Source organism: Charadrius vociferus, unplaced genomic scaffold, assembly GCF_000708025.1.
Source record: "Charadrius vociferus isolate BGI_N301 unplaced genomic scaffold, ASM70802v2 scaffold183, whole genome shotgun sequence".
In the NCBI taxonomy this organism is placed as follows: Eukaryota; Metazoa; Chordata; class Aves; order Charadriiformes; family Charadriidae; genus Charadrius; species Charadrius vociferus.
In genome coordinates, this window is record NW_009648250.1 from 1,208,686 (window position 1) to 1,228,360 (window position 19,675).

General features: G+C 37.8%; 1 protein-coding gene across 3 annotated transcripts in view; it reads left to right on the forward strand.

Moving 5' to 3' along the window:
- PIK3R1 (phosphoinositide-3-kinase, regulatory subunit 1 (alpha)) overlaps positions 1–19,675 on the forward strand; it is a 52,202-nt gene that overhangs the window by 26,723 nt on the left and 5,804 nt on the right. The window contains exons 2-9 of one of the 3 annotated variants that reach the window (XM_009884231.1): positions 1,728–1,820; positions 3,526–3,600; positions 6,500–6,631; positions 7,479–7,680; positions 7,871–7,950; positions 18,278–18,380; positions 19,065–19,163; positions 19,289–19,469. In XM_009884231.1, the coding sequence (XP_009882533.1) occupies positions 1,728–1,820; positions 3,526–3,600; positions 6,500–6,631; positions 7,479–7,680; positions 7,871–7,950; positions 18,278–18,380; positions 19,065–19,163; positions 19,289–19,469 (965 nt within the window). Of the gene's footprint in view, positions 1–1,727; positions 1,821–3,525; positions 3,601–6,499; positions 6,632–7,478; positions 7,681–7,870; positions 7,951–14,684; positions 14,701–16,784; positions 16,891–18,277; positions 18,381–19,064; positions 19,164–19,288; positions 19,470–19,675 lie in introns of those variants that run through there. The other 2 variants (XM_009884233.1, XM_009884232.1) reach the window with 2 other exon arrangements.

Below are 19,675 nucleotides of genomic sequence, written 5' to 3' on the forward strand. Positions count from 1 at the left end.
GAGTCTAGTATCACATTTTCCTTTATTTTGCCTAGGACTGATAATATAACTAGTGTGCAGTCATCTTACTTGTTCTTTCAGAGTGCGAATTGGGCATTAGAACTCATTTGATCCCCAGGAATTGCTCTGATTTTCCACGAGTCATTAAAAAGTAACATAAGCAGGCCAGAGATCTGCTTAGGCAACTCTTTTGGGACTCCTGAATGCTCATTTTCTGGGCCTCCTAAGTTAAACTGTTATGACTAACAGATGTTTTTCTAATGTCCTTCTTAGTTATGAATGGACTGGAAACTATTCCATCATTATCATATCATCATTCTGCTTCTTTTTGTGAGGGACTTGTCTCAGTGTCCCAGTATGCTCCCACTTCCATTACTAGTTTGTAAATAATTATTATTTATTGTCTTTCATTTCTCTCCTCAGTTTTCTGCATTTCCAAACTTTTCCTGAGCCTTCCTTGCTGTCTCACCACTTTTAACTTGTTTGCATTTTCAGAAATTTATACAAATGTTGCTTCCAAAATAGGGTGAATTCTCAGCCAAAATTGTCTGCTTTCTTAGTGGTGGTATATAGAAGTTGTTGTCTATCTCTAAGTTTTTCATTAAAAAATCTCTATTCATATTTTGCTGTTGTGTTTTTTTCTTTTTTTTTTCCTTCTACTTAGTTGCCCTCATAATTTTGTTCAGTTTCTAGAAATACCGTGTGTCCATGCACGTGCATGTGTGTATACATATGCACACAGGCACATATGTGAATGTGTGTTCAAGAATTGCTCTCTATTTGTCCATGGTGAATTTAATCAGGCAGAGATTGCCATCACTTAGGCAACTGGCAACTTTTACTTCAGTGGTTAAGCTTTGTTATCAATCATAATCCATCAAGCTATGCCAGATGTTTCTGGCACTGGTTTAATGAGATCTTTATGTAAACGTTCTTGCTTTGCAAGAGTTAAACAGGACTGCTCTAAAACTTTTGAATTACTCTTTTGGCAAAAATAGTGCGTTTAGAGGTAGATCATCCCTCACATCACAGAGCCAGAACATTCCTTTATACAGTATGTTCTTTCCATGAAGAAACTGGATTGCATGAAAACTGATTTGGTATAAAATCTGTATGCAGGTTAGTTTGAATCTGCAAAATGTTCCTTTCTGATTATAGCTCTATTTATTCTTAACAAGTCATTGTAGAAAATGAAATTCTTGCTTCAAGAAAAATATACTGTTAATAGTATTATGCTTGAAAATTGAAAGCAAACAGAAGTTATTGAACTTTTGTATGAGTGTGAAATACTTGTTTCTACTGCTCTTTCAGGCCTTTGTAAGTCAGTTTTACCCAGGGGATCAGCAACTCCAGATGGTGATGTGTTTAGCTCCCTCATCTGGTACACACTGGATGTAAATGTTTCAGACCAAAAATTTTTTTTTTCTTCTTTGCATTGTATTTCTGCCCATCCATAAACTGCAAACTTTTATTGTATTTTCCTAGGCAATATGGAGAGTGATTCTAGGACTGACTGAGGTCCCTAAAAGAAAATGCTATGAAAATGCAATTGTCATCATTTTTATTCTGCTTTCTCATTACTTGTGGAGCGTTCTCATTTAGGCCTGACAAGTGGATGTTTGTTCCATACTTAAAAATTAACCGCTTGCATTACGTGTCATGACTTTCATAAACAGAAATTACATTCACCTGCAGCTTGGCTTATTTGTCTTCTTTTTCTTTTACAGCTTTTTCACTTCCAGATCTTACAGAGCAGTTTTCACCTCCTGATGTTGCTCCACCAATTCTTATCAAGATAGTAGAGACAATTGAAAAGAAAGGTAAGCTGAAGAACGATCTACTGAGGCTTTTGTTACTTACGTGAGCCAAGACTGCAGAATCAGCTCCAGAGCTGGCGTCTCCCCGTGTGCTAGTGTGATGCTGCTAGTGCATCACATTACTCAACAGATATGAAATAATCTCATTTAAGGTTTGTTGCATTGGTTTCCACTCAGTAGAGGATGCTTGGACTGTAGTTTACCTCAAATGACATTTAATAACTCAACTAATATAAGTGTTATTGAAAGCAAAGGAGAAGATTTTGGTATTGCTTTGTGTTTTCTAACCGATAAGCACCTTAAGTTGGTTATGGAAACGCCATCATAAAATTTAATTGGATACACAGCCAAACAAGTAATGTTTTGCCCAAAGCTGGAAGAAAAAAGAGAATTAAATATGAAAAAGTTACAAGAACGGTTTTTATGCTTCAGGAGCCAATTCTTTATTGCTGCTGTATGCAGAGCCAGCGTTACTTTGATGGCTTTCTGCTGTCCTGCTTTCCTGTGTTGATGACTGTCCATCATTTTGAGACTTTCCCCTTTTGTCTACTATGTCTTGCCTCCTTTGCTCAATTTGTCTCCTCCTGGCTTCTCCTCTTATGTCACCTTCATAGTCCTGGTAAGGTAAGGAGCAGCTTAGTGGGTCCTGCTCATTCAGTGGCTTTACAGCCTGGGTGCAAGAGGAAAAGTGGTATTCTGATCAGACTCAGGCTTCTGTCCTTGGGGACATAGGTTCTCACATACTGCTATGACTCTTTAAGAGAGCATAAGCCTTTTCTGAATTCGTAAGAGCTTGCGAACATCAATGAGAAGGGCCAGTATTTAGTATTGCATAAGCAACTACTGCTTCCAGGAAACACCACTGGTACTATCAAATCGTTGGTGCTCTGTGTCCCTGGGTGTGGTCTGTTTTCTTGTGTCTTCTCTATTTTCACTGAAGTAGGGAAGTTGAAAACAGTATCTTTCACGTGAGAACACTGTATTTGTGTCTTTTATTCAGGTGGATTATCAGATATATAATGTAACATATACAGGCATTTTCTCTCACACCAGTGATGTGACACTCACCTTACATACACTGTGAGATTTTGGGCTCTATGGATAGTCAAAGGTGACCTAAAGGTTACCCGTCCCATAGAATGAGCTCTCTGTCTCTGTTGACTGCATAGGGTGCCAAAAGTTAGACACACTTGTAACTTAGAAGTCTCAATTAAATCTTTAAAGCTAATTAGGATGTGTCAGAACTTTTGTCATGTCCATGTCCCATTCCTGTGGGGTGGCCTGTGTCAGATTGCTCACTTCTTATCAACCTGAAAGACATGGTGTTTCCAGCTGTCATGTAGAATGTAAAGCAAGATCCAGCTCCCATGTTGATCCTGCAACGTGTTTTCTTCTCTGGGGTATGTGAATCTGTTTCCTAGTCCTGGCTTTCTACAGTCAGCCCGTGGAGAGTTGTACAGAATATGAGAGACTGCTGGCATCTCTGATCTTCCTTGGCCAGCTCTTTCTGCAGATAGCAGTTTGCATGTACAAAGAGGTGTCTTACAGCCTTAAAAAGCAATCGCATTCCATAGTGTGGTAGGTGGATGGTGGTGGGAGAATGTTGCTAATTTATACTGCAAGTACTTGTTTGAAGAAAACAGAAGTATGTTGTGTCATGGCAACAGTCACTAGAATATTAATGTATCCCATCGATTTTGTTTTGAAGGTCTGGAGTGCTCAACTTTGTATGGAACACAAGGCTCAAGCAGCTCAGCAGAATTAAGACAAATTCTTGAATGTGGTAAGTACAGGTCTTCCTTAAAGCACTAGACAGATTTTGTGGACAAGCTGCTCCTCTTTTCTTTGCTCCCCTACTCAGCTTATATATATGTGCTGGTCTGAATAATATAATACTAAAAAGACAAATATAAGTTTAAAAGTTTTCTAACTTTTACACTTAATATAAAAGGTATTTGTCACTTTTACAGGTTGTCTTTTTTTCATGGCTCCACTGTGTGTTTTTTTCCCAAGAATAATTATTTTAAGCATATCTTGGTCACTTGCTTGTTTAAGGACTGAGAGTCTAGCTGTACAGAGAATAACAAGGTGTTTTGTTCAGAAGCAAGATAAAGATACACTATTCCAGTAAGGCTGCAGGTTATTGTTTTGTAAACAAATGGCCATTTGTTTACATACAGTTCTCTGTGTGCATTTTTTTGGTCCAGTGCGTGGGGAGCTGATAGTTGCACTTTCCCTGCCTACTACAGAGATGATGCTGGAAGGGAGAAAGTGTTGAATTAATGCTGCTGCAGTAGGCTGGGTTCTCAGGTTTTGGACAGTAAAATGCAGCTACACCACTAACACCACATACCCATTCAAATTTCCTGAAATGTATTTCCTTCCCTTTTTGGTGATCTTTATTTCTCCTTCAGGCCAGAATATACTGGCATGGCAACACTCAGTTGCAGTATGAGAGGTCAGGGGCTATTGTAGGAGGAGTGCTTGACGATGCTTTGCCAGCTGGGGTGCAATGTAGGGTGTGAGCTGCCACTTACATAAAAAAGGACAAAAATAGAAGGGCTAGAAAATGAAACTGGTTACATGCCATGAGGCCAAAGGGACAAAGGAAGCAAACTGCAAATTAACTCTCTTCATTTTTAGTAATTGCAAATATGACCAAGAGATGATACTATGTGTTGTCTGTTCCTTCAAATCAAAAGAGCGTCCTGTCCTCTGCTGATTGTGGTGGGAGTGAAGAAGTATGTGAATGCAAACAGGGAGAGGAGATATGCACGTGGTGCAAGCAGTGTAAGCTGTATTTTTAGTATTGTAATTACATTTTTCAGGCCAGATAAATACAGATTTTCTATGGCACCAATATGAATGTATCTCTTAATTTATCTGAATCCCTTTTTAAGTTCTAAACTGAGGTGTACTTTTATGAAAGGTTCCTCTATCTCCTGAGATCAAGAATTTGTGGTTTACATGTATTCTTATTTAAAATGTCATTAGGTTTGAGAAAAGAAAACAGGACTTTACCCTTTAGTAGCAGTATCTCTGTCTGAGTTCTCTTTAAGATAGGATCAAAATCTTCCAGGACAGAGCTGGTGCAGTGGGTATCCAGATACACAGATACAGACAGATCTCATCTCTGCCTACACCATTTGAATTAACGCAGTGCTAATTCAGAGAGCAAAGTCAACTTTGGTCTCAAAGTTGTGAACTGCATTAGTGTGCTCTTCTGCATATGGTTAAAATGCTCTCCGTATTAATTGGATAACTGCCTGTTAGCTTCAACACAGTGCTATCTAGTTCCAAAATCAAAGCTGACTTGCATCTGGCGAGCTCAGCAGATAGAATAGTTCAGGTCTGTTTATGACATTATACCCAATGAGTTGCAGAGTACCACAAGTTTATTCTTACTCATATATTCATTATCATACTTTGGGGTATACTTCAGTGAATAGGTCAACACTGAAAGAACCAGGATTTAACTTGGCTGATGAAATAAAAAACATCCTGTGAGCAACAAAACTAATGAAAACTATTTCTTATGAATTTTGGGTTGGATTCTCTGCACATAATTGCTCTTGTAGAATTCATACCCACACTGCAAGTTTTTATCATCTGAGCCATTCATGATGTCTTTTTTCTCATGCAAATTCTTTGGTGTCTGATGAGAATTGAGCTCATACTGCAAGCTTTCCTTTAGGGAAAACAGAAGGGAGGTGGAGGAGCACTAAGCTTCTCACTACTCCCTCTTGGCTGCCTTTTTTTACGGTACCTGTAGACACACAGTGTATCTGATTGCACTACCTCCTTGTTGAATTTGATTTAAACTGGCCAAATAAGTTCAAGAGTTATTTTACTGCGGACTTGGCTAGCCTAGAAAGTTGGTCAGTATTAATACCTCTAAATTCTTGTACCAAATATGTATCTTTCTGTAAACACTTAGGACTTTAGTGCACAGATTTTTATGTTTTAAGATGAAGCCTAATCTTGCTAGCACTAAGTAAGCATTTCTGTATTTTCCTATTTTTATTTTTGCTACTGATATTCCTTGCTTCAATGCTGACAAGTAGTCACTCCCAAACACTCCCAAACCTTAGCCCAAGTCATAACTACCCTGGAAGGATATCAGGTTTTACAAGACAAATCCTAACAGCTGCATAAAACACCAGCCACCCAGATCTGCACGTGCATATTTGTTTCGACTTACTCACATAAATATTTACAGACCTGGAGCCCCAACTTGTTAATCAAACTTCCAGTCATAACAGAAGTAGCTACCAGTAGAGAAGCTGCATTTGCCCAAACACTGAAATTACTTCTTACACAAAATATTTACAGTTAAAACAGAGACCTGTTAAAAATATTGTGATGTTCCATAACATTGCCGATGTGCAGCAAGTCACTACTGTTATGCAGAGTTCAGCCCTCCACTGTATATGACAGAAGGCCACACACAGCTGTGAAAGCCATTTGGTTCATCAGATGCCAAAGGCCTGGGCATGGTGTTGAGCACTGTATGTTCTTCATCTCTCTCTTCATCTTCTCTCTTGATGTCTTACATTCTTTCTTATGAGTTGTTCCCCATAAACCAGATATAAATTAGCAGTAATATATAAATCCCTAATATCATGAGCCTGTATATTTCTTCCAGTTTCTAATATAAAAAAAGTACATTGAAAAAACTTTAGATGCCTCTTCGTTGGATTTAGAGACATTTGATGTGCATACTTTGTCAGATGCTCTCAAGAGGTACCTCCTGGACCTGCCAAATCCCATCATTCCAGCAGCTGTTTACAGTGACATGATTTCTGTAGCTCAAGGTATGAAGATCACATTGTTTCAAATGTCAGACAAAAAAGCTGTTATTAGGATTCTGAATATCTGCTGGTCCAGCTGTCACCCATGGAACAGGGAAGATTCTGCAAAACCTGGCAGCTTCTCAGAAAACATATATACCTTCACTACTTTTGATGAAAGCTGTTTCAATTCAGCTCTAGATATGCATTATTTAGTTACCAATTCAGGTAGACATAATGCAAAATATAAAGGATAACACATTTTAGTATGTAGAATGACTATAGAAAAACTGGGAGGAAAAATCAAGGACTTATCTGTATGCAGAAAGCTAATCTTTAACTTTTTATCAGTGCTGACAAAGTAGATGTATTAGAGGTCATGGTGTTCTGCAGTACGTTGGGAGGTGCAGATTATGAAGTGAGAAATACACGCATGTAAGATTCATCATCTACAGTGGTCATTTCAAACAAGTACAGCTTACAGGCTTTCAGCGCGTGGGCTGAGTATACTGTTATATATCTCAGGACAGGATATTGTTACTGGTAACCTTCAAAGTTAGAACAGCATCTGTGAGACTTATCTAGTGCATCTCAGAATTACCCAATCGTGTGACACCAAACACAAGACAGACTTCTACCAGTACACTCTGAACACGTTGTGGTTTTTACCAAAATGCATACCTGTTTCCGTTCAACTTTTAAATACTTGTTCTTTGCTCTTCGCTGAGCATTTCACTTTTTTCAAAAGAAGAAAGAAGTCTTAAGGCACTAATGAAGTACAGAATTTTAATTTTTTTTCTGCAAAAGATGCTTCCAATGGAGTAATATATAGCTTCATTTCACTTGTTCATGTGCTGATGTTTGCTTGCAGAAGTGCAGAGCTCAGAGGAATATGCTCAGTTGCTGAAGAAACTCATCAGATCCCCAAATATACCTCCCCAGTATTGCCTCACTCTCCAGTATTTGCTCAAACATTTCCTCAGAGTTTGTCAAGCCTCCAGCAAAAATCTCCTGAATGCAAGGTCTCTGGCTGAAATTTTCAGCCCTCTGCTTTTCAAATTCCAGATAGCAAGGTACGTGGGTCATCTTTATTATATTTTGTACTGTAGATATGGGTTAGTTATATATAAAAGTAAGTTTAATGAATTAACTTCCTGACTTTACTTCTAATGTGGAGGGCATTGTTGTAAATTTTTTTCAGTGTTTTTTGAGTAATTCTTTTGCATTTTTCCTAGTTCTTACAGCCTAATCCATCTCTTGCAGCTCTGATAATACCGAACACCACATAAAAATCCTGGAGGTTTTAATCACAAGTGAATGGAACGAGAGACAGCCTGTACCAGGTAAAAAAATATTTTTAATTTTAAAAATTATATACCATTGTTTTCTTAAATATTAAAGTTCAACTAAAGTACAGTAAATGCTCTTTTTTTTTTTTTAATCAAGCTTAATGCAAAAATGCATACTTGCAGAACTAAGTAGAAGGTTTTTGTATGTTCTATAGTGGTATGCAAGGTTTGCTTTATACGGAATTGTCTTTTTCATTAAAGTCCCTTTTGCATCCATTGTTTATACAGCCTTAGAACTTTCATTTATTTTTCAGTAAACAGTGAATAGGAATTTCTGAATTTCTAAGACCTGTAAACCAATAGAATGCATATCATATAGTGATGATGGTGGTGGGGTTAATTCTGGAGATTTTATTTAACTTTCACTTTACTCCCAGCCAAATTTTGTTAGAAGTACAATACAATACCTCATAGAGGTCATTGGAAGAAAGTAAGATTTCCCCCTCTATTTACATATATGTATTTTTTAATCCAGAGACTCAAAAGATTATTTATCAATATCAATAAAAAACGCAGAAAATATTAAAACCCCATTCAGGAAAGTCCGATTACATTTGTATTGATTCTGTGAGTTAGCATCTAATTTAGTCAACAAAGAGTAAAACCCACCTCTAATTTATGCAAAAATCCCCAGTTTAAAATCAGATATTTGGTAGGAACAAGGTAGAGTTGCTAACTATGCGCAAAAGAAATTATTAATGCAGAGGGACTTCAGATGTTAACTTAAAGTAATTCCTTTTACACCTCATTCCTGCCTCTGTATTCAAAGTACAAGGTAAAGTTCATGGCAGTAGGATTTGTAGCGCTGCTTAAGATTTGAAGAGCTAGAACACAGCAGCAGAAAAACGGGAGCAGAAAAATGCCTTATTTCTCGTATTTCAGGTAGGCGCATTGTATAATCCCCTTCATCAACTAATGAAGATTAATTTAAAATGGCTAACATTTGTGTCCCTACTGCTTTGATTAGAAGGCTTTTCCAACCTTGCCAGCTCAATTAGTTAGGAACCTTTCCCTAACATTTAGTGTACATCTTTTTTCAGCTAGTTTATACCTACTTGGTTTTGTTCAATTTTGTCAAAATAGTTAAGCAAGTATTTCCAGAACTACTGTGTATTTTTCTTTCTAATACTTTATAACAGCCACGAGAGTCCAAAATTTTAATGACTATTTGTCCTATTTTACTAAGAATCAGCAAATAACTGCTAATTGTTAAAGAATTATTTTCTTTACCATCTATTATAAGCCTTAAAAAGCAAAATACATTATTGAACCCTCTAATACTCTAAAGTGTTTGCTAATAGCATTTTTTGAAATTACATGTTTGCAAATGCTTTAAAGTATGTAAATTTATATGGTTGCAGGCACTGATTTGGAGGTTACAAAGGTAGGGCCAGCAGTGAGAGTTTCTTACGTTGCGCTTAAGAGATCACTTGCTTGCGTACCGTCCTGAGTTGCTTCATGTGAGAAAAGTATAAAAGTGAAAGGTGTTGATGTTAGAACTACTAATGAAGACAAGGAGTCTAGTCATCTTGAGAGTATCATTAGGGCGCTTGAAGAAATGTGGCTGTATCCATCAGATTTGTAGGGCTTGACACGACATTAATAATTATAATCAAACATCTGCTTGTTTTTAATATTGCTTCTGCATTAATTAATATTTCATAATGCAACAGTTTTATTTTGAGGGTCCTCCTGGGATTTTTTCATATGATCTGTTACAAAAATAAAACTCCTTCCCTGTGCGTTGCAAGGCCCATCCTGGGCAGTGGAATGTTTTTTAGTAAAACATTTGCACATCTATTAATATGCTGGAAAAAACCTCAGATACCAGTTTTCAAGTTTTGGAGTCTATGGTTAGCTAGCTTCTGCTCTTCAGCCTGTGAAGTGCTTGAATAATTTTCAAAAGTTGAGTCTTAATAGAATGTTATGTAAGTTTACAGGATTAGGACACAAGACTGTTTTCCACACCAAAATCATTCAGTGACCTGATCATCTGAAGTGCTTTGTTTTTATAGTTCTCATAAAAGACTCCAAGATGTGGGTTTTTTTCAGAATTATCATCTTCAAGATTATTGCTTGTAGTAGCTTGAGTTTCCATAAAAATTGTTTAGAGACATTGTAATAAAAGGAAGATTCCTATAAAAGATAACTTATTTGTCATATAAGTGTTCTGAGAATTACAATCTAGAATAGAATTTTAAAAGTGCAGAAGTTAAGAGGTTTTAAGTAGAAAGAATCTTACTTGTTGAAAATAATGTAATGACAACTAAGCGATAATGGAAAAGCCAATGCTGCCAGGTTTCTTCTGTTTTTCACAAGCTGGAGCGATAGCTTCTTCCTTTCTTTGTTCTTTCTGTTATTCTCAGGCCTGGATGAAAACATTCGGTCTAAAATGAGCTGTGCTTGAGGTTTTAGTGGTATCTTACGCAGTACGTAGATACATTAAATATAGTGTTGGAGATAAATGATCTGAATAGGGAGGACATCTTTGCACAACTGTGGGGCTTTTTCTTATCGCATAACCCACTATTTATCCTTCATGCCCTAGAGCAACAGAAAGTATGCAATTGGACCTTATATCTTAATATATCTTAAAATTAGTATCTTAAATTTGGTATCTTTAATTGGACATCTTAAAGCTGAAGTGATGCTTTGCACACCGTAATATAAAAACAGGTTACTCCAAGGCCATTACTTGATTTTTCTGTCACAGAACAACTTTGGACTGATTTTTTTTTTTTTTTTTCTCTGACAGAGTGTTCAACAGCAAACTATGCAGTTTAGTTTGTGAATTAGAATAATGCTTAGCCCTCCACAAAAGTTGAAGTACTAAAGTTAAAATACCTGTTGTACCTATGCGTGTAGCAGGTGAAGACAAAGTAATGTTGCAGGAGAAGTAAGATTAGAGAAATCCAACTTGGACAATTCTGTGATTTCATTTACAAATGGTTGGCGTTTTGAATAATTGGTAACCGGATCCATTTTCTGATTCCTGTCTCATTCTTTTAGTTTATAAATAGGAGAGCCAAAAGATGGTGTTAGTGGGCAAGCAGGTGATTTAGCATCCTGTTTTAACACCCCAACTTGATGGACAGCCACACAGGCTTTAATTTAAAGAGTAAAGCTGATTTACAGTCAGAAATGAAGTGCATGTCTCTTAATATGCCATTCAAAACAGTAGTATTAGAGAAAAATATCTTAATTGTGACAGTGCTGCTTATGTCTCAGAGTCTCACGCATCCTACAGAGGTGTGAAGGCATGTGTGCTTTTAGAGGTAAATATTGAAAAATGGGCTATATTTGTAGGCATAGAAGACTGGGTGTTTTTTCCAGTTCATTTTCAAGGACCCTAAAAGCTCCTGGCTTTCCCACCTGGAGGATGCCAGCCCTGGATGCGGGTCCCAGAGCCATCCATGGGGCCCGGTGGATGCTTGGGGCAGTGTTGTCGGTTTGCAGCTGGTAGCCATGAAGACAGGTCGTGCAGAGGAAAGTGGGGTGATGGGAGAATTGGGAGGTGATTTTTGGGGGGGAACGCAGGGAGATGGGGATCCTCTTAGGGTCGGGGGGTGTTCAGGGGCGTGGAGTGGCTTCGGGTGTGTGAGATTAAGGTGTGTCGTATCGCAGAAAGGCAAAGAGGCAGGAGGATGTGGCAGAGAGGGAGGGGATGTGGGGAGGTGGTGGCAGACAGGGTTGGTGGCATTGAGGGCAGAGGAAGAGCTACTGCAGCAGTGGGAAGGAGCTGCCGTCCTGTAGAGATGAATTGAAGCCTCTCTTGGCCTGTACACTAACTCAAGCTGAGCTGCTTTGTCTAGACTGTCTATCCCAGTTTATTTCTGTTTCCCAGGCTTGTAAATAGCATTGTAAATAATGGCTCAAGCTGTGAAATACTGCAGTTTTGAGCCTGAAGAGGTAGGTTTTACTACGCACGGGGTCATAGCTAAGAATGAGTGAGGTAATGAGACTGCATTACACGTACCTGCTCGCTTGCTGGGGATAGGGTGAGAATCCTGGCAGCTGAGATGCAGACACTTTGCTATCAACTGCACAAAATTTTAACAAGCATGGTACCATAACAGCCCAGCCAGAGCAGGGGAGTGTAAAGGCTGATCCTGCTCCTCTGGGAATCAAACACAATGCTTCCCTGGACTGCTGCCGTGGGCAGGCCCAGCCCGCAGTCCTGTTGGTAGTGTCTTGGGGACACAAACAAATATGTAGGCATGCTGTCCCTTGTCAGGACTTTTCTGCATCATGTCATAGGCTTCGCTGGGCTGTCAGCAGCCCCGAGCGTGGTTTGGAGCGTGCAGAAGTCATTCTGTCCTGGGGAGAGCGGGTGCCGCACGAGAGGGATATTGTGCGTCCATGCCTCACCCAGCAGAGGGCTCCCCTTCTAAGCTAATAAAAATCAGGCTTTATAGCTGATTTAATGGAGAGCAAAATGCTTTGTTAGTCACCATACCTAGGAATGAAGAATTCTTGGTTCAGGATTTGACAGTAGTCTATGCTTTATGTTTCTCAATACCTAATTGAAAGTATTTGGTAAAACTGAAACAACCTGTACGAAGTTATTAGAAATTTTTAGAGATTGATATATAAGTGTGTTTGTATTTGTATGTAAGTAAGTGTAACACACACATTAAAGCCTCTCAAACCTAATCCATTCTCTTCCTGCTTCATACATATTTTTTTAGGGAAAAAATAGCTTTATAGATAGAAGAACACTGTGAGTATGACTGCAAAAAAGTAGTAGGCTGCTGACTTTCTGCAAATACAAATCTATAGATTCAGTGGGCATCAGTCAAGGTTTTGAAATTTAAATAAAAGTTAAGATAGGGCAATTTTATGAAAATGCAGGTGTGTGCATGCCAGTTCTGCTTTTTGACAAGACACTTTATTCCATTCCGCAGGATGATTAGGAACTCATTTTTGCACAAAGCACTGGAATAAAAAAAAAAAAAAGGACTTAGGAACAAAGCCTTGTCTTTTACCTCTGTGGGGCTACCTGTGCTTTTTAAAATTATAAACAACCATGTTTGGGTTGTCTTTTCTCCTTTGAGAACATGCTTCTCTATTGTGGCCTTATAAACCAAGAAGTGTTGTCAACCCCTCCTATAATTTCAACAGTAAATAGAAGGCATATCAGTTACTGTCAGGAGTTGCATTAGTTCAGAAACACAAGTTACCATCTCCATTTGAAGTAGGCTGTACCTTTATGACTGTGCTGCTTTAAATTATGTATAGAACTGGCAATTGTTCAAGTAGGCAAAGGCTAAAACTAGAAAGCAAGGGATTGTTATAGATTAAGCTAATCAATCAACTGTAAAACATCAAAAATGTATTGCAGATATTTGGGATTTCATTATAAGTACAAGTGGGTTTGGTATTTTGTAGCATAGGAGGATTTTGGTAGGTGGACTGTTTGGGAGGTGAAAACTTTTCAATGCCACTTGACTACCATAAGGAGCACAAGCTGATCTCAAGGAACACAGCTACTAGAGGTTCTCACTGTTTCCAACAAGTGGGAGGAAAATATTCATCCTGTTTTCTTCTTTCTCTGAATTAAATCTTGTGGTCTGCTTCTCCTTTCACTTTGAATTTATTTCTTTGTAAAAGTATAGCTGGCAAAGCAGTTAACCCCTGTAGGCAAAGGGGAGCAGGCTCTTCAGTTGCTGCTCTGTTCCTTTAGCAAGTCTGATCTCCACCAAACACTAAGGCAAGGAACATACCATAGAATCATATATTTGACCTAAACTGCTCCCTCTCTGTACAGTCCCTTTTCTCACCTTCCTGCCCAAGAAATGAACAATCCTGATGTACTGGAAAACACCATGGATACGGGCAGGTGGGTTTTTTTACTATTTTCAGTTTATAGGAAACGGATAAAATGCCACAGTGTCATGCTGTGGGTCCTCAAGCAGCACCTGTATTTGTGGTCCAGCGTGAGTGTGTAGGAGGTAATGCTGTGCTTGCAAGCAGGCTATTTTGCTTGCATAGGACTGCTCTGAGAGGTACAGCTCTTCTCAAGGGAGATTTTGATTCTGGTTTGTTGTTTGGGTTTGGTTTTTTTCTGCAGTAAGTTAGTTAGCTGCTTCCTGTGTTTGGCTGTTGGTGGTGTTTTCTTGACTTTAATACTGCACTCAGCAGCCAGTGAGACTATTTTAAGGCCTCTTACAATGGTCTTCTCGTTTACTTAGCTAAAATGAGAAAGTTAGCCCTGCATTGGCCACTTGTTAGCTGATGACAACTTTTACTTTGAATCTGGCTCCCCCTCCCCCACCTGAAATCCCTGGCTCAGCAAATATTTGAACCTGCCCAAGTTAATCATGAAACTGAGATCTTTATCTGAGAGAGACGTGCAAGCTACCGAGGGTGGTGGTTGCTTTTTTTTTTTTAACAGTACTAAAGTCAGGTTCACTTTTTAATGATGAACCAGAGTAAGTGGATACCTTCTGCACAGCACAGAGCTTTAAGCAGTTAAGAAGAGAGAGAAGGCTTGGATTTTCTCACTGCATATTACGGCTTTTTTAGGGATTTTTATGGAACATTGGTTGGAAAGCAGAGCAATCTCTTTTTCAGAATTTTTTTTTTCTTCATTGCTTCACAGAAGCTTCCTAGGAAAAGGAGTTTGGGTTTTTTTTTAAAAAAGCAAGATTTTTGTGAGAGGAAACCAATTAATTTTTCAGGTTATTGGATTGTATTTTCAGGCTGTATTACAAGGGCGAGCATTTGCGATGCATAATTTACAAAGTAAGTGATTTTGAATTTCTGTATGCGTTTTCTTCATCACCTCGTGGAAGTATTTTACTATAACTGATTACCAGGTAGAGCTTTCATGGTCTTAAGATTCATGAATGAAAGCCAAGTACCTCAGTACCTCTCCATGTTATACTGGGAATGGGGAATTGCCTGTCTGCCTCCTGTCTTTTCTTGCCTGCAAGCTAGGCTTGTCTGAGCTGAGCACTAACCTGATTATACAAGCGTGGACAGTCCAGAATTTGGCCACCAGTGAAACCCTGGAGAACTAATTTTTTCCGAAAGCCCTTATTCAACGGAATAAAAAAATCTTACTGATCCCACGTGAGACCTAATGCAGCAATGTAGTCTTTGTAGGAAATCTTTATAATCTAATTTAAATAATTACCTCGGCAACTCAACTGTTTGGATAGCAGGTGGGCTAAACCTCCAAGTTCAGTGTTTGGACTTGCGTCTGGGATGATTTTAGGTATCCTATTTCATTTTGGAAAAGGAAGGAATCTTTGGAGCATGTTTACCTAAACAGGGAGGGGAGAGTCTACTTTAGAATGAATTTAAGCTTGTTAATGTACAAAGCAAACTAGCGTGCATTTTTTTGTAACCGTTGGTACTCCAGACATGTTCTTGTGTGTTAATGCTTGTCTAAAAGGGGTAAGCTGCTGAGGGGCATAGAGCGGGGGTAGACGTGTGAAATATTCGGGAAGGATATAAATTGTGTTAATTTTTTTAATGAGTATTTGTGAGATAGAGCACATTTCAGCCGCATCAGGAATCCTTATGATGTAGGCGCAGATAGTTGCTACAGCTACTCTTTGTTGTGGTTATTTTTGGTATCTGCTTTTCTGCCCCCATAGATTGTAGCGAGTATAAAGCATTCACATTGCTTTGCATAGCATTCTGCTCTGGAATTAGTAGTCTGTTCTGTGCATGTTTCTTCCAAGAAGTCTGAGACAGTTACAGTCAGCAATGAGGGGACGTTAAGAAGGAGTATTTCCAAATGGTAGGAGGATACTGATGACATAAAGTCAAGTGAGGAAGGAGTCTCTGACAAGGGACTCTTGCTTTTAAAAACAACTGACTTGGTAAATATCTGAATGAGAACAGGGTAGAGAAACAGCGTGAAAAGGCAGACTAAATCTTTTCGTGTCCTGAGAGACTGGCTTTTTATGTTCAGCAAAATCACTTCAAGATCTTGCTCAGTTTTTACTTTCTTCCATGGTTTAGGCAAGTCTGCTGAATGTAAGGTTACAATATTTGGGTTTTAGATTTCAAAATGATTTAATCTATATCGATTGGAATTGTATTTAATTACAAAACAATAAGGGGGGAAGACATCCCTGCAGTAAGCACATTTTATATAATAATATCAAGTATATGAGACCTGTGTGTCCATTAAAATAATAGAAATCTGTACAGTTTAAAAACATAATCCGTCTTTCATTATGTGGAGATATAGATGTCTGTGTGTGTATGTACGTGTAAAATGGATGTGTAGTGGATACACACACACACAGAGTCGTGCTCTTTTCCCTTCTGCATCTTTAATATGTACAGTAGGTCCAGAAGCCTTTTAAAGCTTTCCGAATGGTAAACCTCGGGCATCCGAGCAGGAGAATGCAGCTGAGATGTGACCGACCTACTTCTAAAGGGAGCTGCGCTGTGTGTGAGTGTGCCTGTGTTGTGTGCGCCTGTGTGTAAGAGCTACGTGCTGCAGCATATCAGCCTTTTGTCATCCTGCCAGGGTTGGACTGTACCATGCTGCAAAGTCAGGAAAATGATCCGGGAACGTGGGCGAGGAGAGCCTGCTTGCTCCTTTTGTTTGTAATACCGGGCTTATATTGCGGTTCTGCTAAATGTAGATTCCTTCTGAAACTGAAATTGTTTTAAGATTAATGTAGAGCAAAATGATGAAACAGGAGTGGTCTGGTGACATTATTTTGACATGATTGGCTGAGGATTATGATGTAATAGGTTACAGTGCAGCCCCTTATAGGTTTTAAAATGAATTCCAAGACACCATTACAAAGAGAGCCTGACTCTTTTCTTGTATCTGAGCTTACTCAGTGAAACTCATACAAATGTACAATACTGTTTGGAATATGGAAGAACTGGATATAGAATATCCTAAGACAGATATAAATTGTGGCACAGACTTGATGTTTTACATAGAAATGGATCCGCCAGGTAAAACTGCAGTCTTATTATTGAAGACTTAATTCATTTTGGTGTTTAACATAGCTGCTGAAGAATTCTTTGTGGATATGTAGGATTTCTTTACTTTGTCATTGATACAAATAGTTTTTCTTTTTCCTTATTTTTTATAAATTAAAATTAAATTGTGGTTTAGTGCATGGTTACAGGAATTAGAATCATAACCTGTAGAAATACCTGTCTGCTTACTTAATTGAATTTTTACTGAATTGACCTGCTTCTGTTTTGATTTTATTCTGTCAGATGTGGTTCTAGTTCTGCCATTATATCATATCAGTTTTGTATTTCTTTTATTATTATTTTTGCTATCGCTGCTTCACACTGTGACTAAAAGGAGATGCTGTAATAACACTTTTATTTCCTGAAACAGTGATTACAAGTCATTGTTTTGGCTTGTTTGAGGAAAAACAAATCCTAAGATCTAGCAATATTAATTGAATACCTGATATTGCATCATTTTTTCATAAAATGTAAAAATATCATGCTATCTTGATATTCATTGCAACTTTAAAAACATCATCTTGTGTAGCCGGGATATACAGGACAGGGATGTTCATAAGGAATGATGTACTTACTGGAGAACTAAAAAAGCTGGATTGATTTTTAATCGTGACTCCAATGTAGTCCCCCTTGCTACTAAGTCAGGAGTGCTGCAGTATCTTCTCTGGCACCCACTGGTATACATATGCAGCTTTGACATTGAGAAAAGGGGGATGTGGGTTTTAATCAGTCCTGGCATTTGGAGCACAATTTATTCTGTAGGGTACTAAGATTAACACAAGGGATATTTGGGTCACAGATGGGTGTCTTAAAGTGGTTTTTTGGCAAATCATCGCACAGAATGCTGAGGATCACAAAAACCCAATTCTTCTTAAAATATACAGTATTACTGTGGCTTTGCTTCTTTTATTACTCAGTTTCTAGATGAGGGAGCAGCAACTTTCCTCTAAGATCATTACATAGGAGAAAAATAAAAAAGAAATTTTACATGTTTTATTATTTATATTCACCTGAGTGGAAGAAGGTAAAAGCAAACTTCTGAATTTTTTTTTCTGAAATCCTTTCTTCACAGGGGCGGGGGGAGATGAGTATGGTGTTATAATTTGCTTAAAATATATTATTGCAAAAGTAACATACTTTTTTGAAACAGTACATCTTTCTTCTTGAATTATATTGCTTTCAGTAAAATATCTTGATTGCTCTAATGTCTTCCGAAGACTATTAATGATGGAAAACTCTATTTTGTAACTACCCTCTTTTTTTTTTTTTCTGATTCATGTAATAATGTGTAATTTCAAGGAATATATAGTCAGGTTTTCAGTGAGTTATAATCAACTTTTTTTCCCCCTTTCATCTGCAGCACTGCCTCCTAAGCCACCGAAACCTAACACTGCAACTAACAACGGCATGAATAACAACATGTCATTACAAGATGCTGAATGGTACTGGGGGGATATCTCAAGGTAAATCAGCTCAAGACATGTATTTCTTAGATTTGCCTTTATGTTCTTGCTATGGCTATTCTATGTGTATGTATTATGCTTAAGTATAGAACAATTAAAGTTCTAAGAGACATTTATAGGATATTTTCCAAGACAAACATATTAGGGTTGGTTTTATTCCAAGCATGACTAAAAAGTTACTGGCAGTCAGGTAAAATGTAGTATGTGAGATGATTGCTCTGTTACTTTAAGACAGCTATATGAAATGCTAGCATGAAAGGACAACACCAAGAAATGAGTATTTTCGTCTTGTCTTTCATCCAGAACCTTGACTATAGGCACAACAGTTAACAAGCCAGACTAACAAGTGCCATATATTAGCAACATTTTTAACTGTACTATATATAGGTACATTAGACCAGCACTGGCTGCTCCAAATGTGCAGGCTTGTATGAACAAGTGGAAAGACCTTTGCATTAATATAATTTTGTCTAGCACTGAGAGGACATAGGATATACCATTTTTATATTCCAGTTGTTCTCCAGCAATGTTAAATAAGTTATTAAATAACTGTATATATTAATATGAAGATCAAGAAGGCTTCTAAAAACTACTTATTTTAAAACAGAAGAATTTAGAGCACAGTGAGAGGATAAATGAGGGAGAAGTAGCTGAAATGATCGGTTACTTTTGCTTTCATTTTAGAGAAGAAGTAAATGAGAAGCTTCGAGACACTGCTGATGGTACCTTTTTGGTACGAGATGCTTCAACCAAAATGCATGGGGACTACACACTTACGCTAAGGTAAGATTAGTTACACCAGGTCTGTAATACTTGGGAGTAAAATGCAATACTGCATTTAAAATACAGTGTTCTTTAGGAAATAGTACTTGAAGTATGACTAACTTTTCAACGAACTTTATTTGCAGGAAAGGAGGAAATAACAAATTAATCAAAATATTTCATCGAGATGGAAAATACGGCTTTTCTGACCCATTAACTTTCAACTCTGTGGTTGAGCTAATAAACCACTACCGGAATGAATCCCTAGCCCAGTATAATCCTAAACTGGATGTAAAATTACTGTATCCAGTATCTAAGTACCAGCAGGTAATTTGGTCTATTCTCTTTGTGTTTCACTTAAATACAGATAAATTACTGCAGACTGGGTTGTCATTTGTCATTAAAAACTTCAGCTCTGTTAATATTTGAAAAAATAAAGTGGGTATAAAAATTTATATTTTTGTTTAAAACCAAATCCTCAGTTTGCATATAAAGAATTAAAACTTTAAATATTGCAGATATATTGTTAAGAA